This window comes from Coregonus clupeaformis, chromosome 16 (assembly GCF_020615455.1).
Source record: "Coregonus clupeaformis isolate EN_2021a chromosome 16, ASM2061545v1, whole genome shotgun sequence".
In the NCBI taxonomy this organism is placed as follows: domain Eukaryota; kingdom Metazoa; phylum Chordata; class Actinopteri; order Salmoniformes; family Salmonidae; genus Coregonus; species Coregonus clupeaformis.
Window position 1 is genome coordinate 4,376,165 of NC_059207.1, and position 3,141 is coordinate 4,379,305.

A 3,141-nucleotide genomic window follows, 5' to 3' on the forward strand; every position below is an offset into this window, starting at 1 on the left:
CGTGTACTGTATGTGACCCACCCAACACTGATCTCCAATCTGTTTCAAGCTCGTCTGGGTGTAGTAGAATGTCTATTCTTCAATCTTTCACCATGCTGTATTGTCTCAGGTAGTTCACATTCACAACTTCCCCCCTGTTGACAGCTAAATACAGTATGTTTGGTCTGTAAAGGCCCTTTGATTGGTTTCGGATGAGTGAAAGTTGAATGAACATGCATGTATAAAAACATTTCCAAAACCCTTTTGATAACTGGACCTTTGTATTGCAGAAACGTACAATTGTATTACACGAGATAAATAGTTATGAAAGATTTCCAAAGAACAAAACAGACATTCATATATATCCTATGCAAATCACACACATGCAAATAGTCAATGTTCCCATAATTTAGTTCCTGATCCGGATGTAGGAATCACAAACCTTGATACAGGCAGAGTTGACCATTTCAGGTGAGTGTATATATATTTTTTAATAGTCACTATTCAAGAAAATAGGACTTAGATTGAACATTACCCACTACTAGAATTATACGCTGCCATGATTTGTGTTTGATGGGGAGATTTATATGATTTAACATCAGGTCAAAGGTGAATATCATGATAACGCACAGTATAGATTATAGTTCGGAAAGAAATAGTTCCAAACACTTTGAGGTTTTGCCGTTTAAAGAGTGCACAAAGTAGCCTATTGGCTGCAAAGTGATGACTGAATGATTTTGTAAGTGTTTGTAAGATGTGAATGAGAAATATTATTCAATAGGGACACCATGGAGAATGGTGTTATTTCTATCTGAAAAAGTAGATGCTTTTCCCACATTGAACCGGTTGGTTTCGCTAGACCTTATTCATGGTTTCCTCATGCATAAAGGTGGTAGACTTATTAGGGAATTAAGTCTCCTCCGCCACACCCTCATTTATTCGATCTCCACCTAAAACGAATAGCTGGTAAATAGCACGCTATTCTCAAGCTTAAGTTTAAGGTCAGAATATGCAGAGAGAAAAGTGCATCAAAAGGGAAGTACGTTCCATTTAGGCGCCACTTAACTAGGGTCGGAATCATGGCCCTAGAACAATAGAAGGAACTGCAGAGCCATTAAAAAGCAAGTTGCAGCCAGGTGAAGCATGTGGGGGTATTTCATATTTTATTTCAGCAAGTTGGCATTGGGGACACAGATAGAGCCAAAAGTTAAGAAAAAGTAACAGTCCATTGTTGTTTGTTGTCGCTTTTTGTTCAGGCTCTTCCTCCTTAGTTGAGCGGCTGGCCAGTCACCATGGCAACAAATGTGATAATCAACAACAACCAACAGTCTCAGCCTCCTCAGCCCCAGACACCAGCTATAATAGCCGTCCACTCTAACCAGTGGAGCACTGGCATCTGTGGCTGCTTCGACGACTTACAAGTCTGTGAGTCTGTCTGTCCATTTGTTTGTCTATTTATTCAGTATTCAGCAAAAAGTAGAATTCAGAGTTCAGTTTACATCTGTTTTTCATAATGTCTTATTAAAACATAGTTTAAAAAATGTATGTATGTTGTATGTTAAATGTATGTATGTTATACATTACATTGTTCCGTTTTTACTTACACCGTGTTTGGCATATTTTGAGACATCAACATTTTGAGACATCCATACTCTTTATACTCCATGCATACAAAATAACTTAAGAAAATAACAGTGCTACAAGCCACTAATCAAGGTGAGTTAGATACGTCTCCTATCAGTGCTAACATATCTTTTCCCTGTCCTGCACTCTCTCACCCCATCCTCAGGCTGTTTTGCCTACTGGTGCTTCCCCTGTTTCGCCTGCACTACCACCTCAGAGTTCGGAGAGTGTTTCTGTCTCCCTCTGCTGGACCTCTTATGGTTCTTCACCCAGCTGGTAGGGGTGTCTTCCTGTACCCCTCCTGTGTCCATGTCCATGAGGGTGGCGGTGCGCAACCGCTATGGGATTCAGGTAGGTTAACAAATGGAGAGTTGTACTGTCAGTCTGAACGCCTGAATGAAGACACTAAAGGGAGAGTATTAGACTAAGCCTATGGACTTTGCGTAAGCGTGAGGCAGTGCATACAACACATACACAACAGAACACATGAGGGCTTATGTGGGCTTGTGCCTAGTAATACAAATAATAATAATTTATTCAACTTATATAGCGCATTTCAAAGAATCTCAAAGCACCCCAAAGCACAAAAAAAGTCATTTAGAAAAACAACATCATCAGATGGACAGTCATCAGAAGGTTCATGGCTTGAGTGGTCATCTGAGGGAGATGGTCAAGCAGGAGAGAAAGTCCGGAGGCAGACAGGTGTCTCGCTGACTCTGGCTTTTCCATAGTAGAACTCAGTCAGATGAAGTTTGAGCTTAGTTTAAACAGCCCAGTAGTCGATGTAATCTTACAGTATTCCAGGTTTTGTACCTTTGCTGATACCTTATTGCAACTGTTTGTGACTAGAAACACTATAGAGTACTTCTAAACATCACGCCTACAAGATCAAACGATAATGACTGTATGAGATTATAGTATTGAAGTCATGTGTCACGTCTCTCTAAAGGGTGACATGATGGCGGACTGTGTGTACTCCACCTTCTGCAACATCTGCTCCTGGTGCCAGATGGCCCGGGAGATCAAGAGACGCAGACAGACCTTCACAGTCATCAACGCCCAGTCCGCCATGCTGCCCGGTCAGAACATGGTAATGGCCTTCCAGCCGGGGGTCATCACATCTCAGCCTATGATCAACTCCACCCCTCAGGCAGTCTTGACCACTGCTCATGTGATGTGATTGTAATCATCATTAAAGCTCACGTTTATTTTCCTTCTGCTGTGACCTCCCTCCCTCTCCATCCCTCCCCTCCCTCATTTTAGTCAGATTTACAATTAGTGCATTCTTCTTAACATATAGTGAGGGGAAAAAAGTATTTGATCCCCTGCTGATTTTGTACGTTTGCCCACTGACAAAGACATGATCAGTCTATAATTTTAATGGTAGGTTTATTTGAACAGTGAGAGACAGAATAACAACAAAAAAATCCAGAAAAACGCATATAAAAAATGTTATAAATTGATTTGCATTTTAATGAGGGAAATAAGTATTTGACCCCTCTGCAAAACATGACTTAGTACTTGGTGGAAAAACCCTTG

At 40.9% G+C, this 3,141-nt stretch overlaps 1 protein-coding gene across 1 annotated transcript; it reads left to right on the plus strand.

The window, feature by feature from the left end:
• The first annotated feature begins 1,149 nt into the window (after nucleotides 1-1,149).
• Nucleotides 1,150-2,815, plus strand: LOC121572990 (placenta-specific gene 8 protein-like). The gene is made up of 3 exons (XM_041885031.2): nucleotides 1,150-1,404; nucleotides 1,769-1,953; nucleotides 2,552-2,815. Exons 1-3 carry the CDS (start codon nucleotides 1,272-1,274, stop codon nucleotides 2,780-2,782), a joined length of 549 nt encoding a protein of 182 aa, XP_041740965.2. The 5' UTR covers nucleotides 1,150-1,271; the 3' UTR covers nucleotides 2,783-2,815.
• The last annotated feature ends 326 nt before the right edge of the window (nucleotides 2,816-3,141 follow it).

What these genes read in the sequence shown, in the direction of transcription:
- LOC121572990 (XM_041885031.2), top strand. Translation starts at nt 1,272, where the DNA reads ATGGCAACAAATGTGATAATCAACAACAACCAACAGTCTCAGCCTCCT. An exon ending in CTTCGACGACTTACAAGTCT is followed by an intron (nt 1,405 to 1,768) that starts GTGAGTCTGTCT and finishes CCCCATCCTCAG; the next exon opens with GCTGTTTTGCCTACTGGTGC. An exon ending in GCAACCGCTATGGGATTCAG is followed by an intron (nt 1,954 to 2,551) that starts GTAGGTTAACAA and finishes GTCTCTCTAAAG; the next exon opens with GGTGACATGATGGCGGACTG.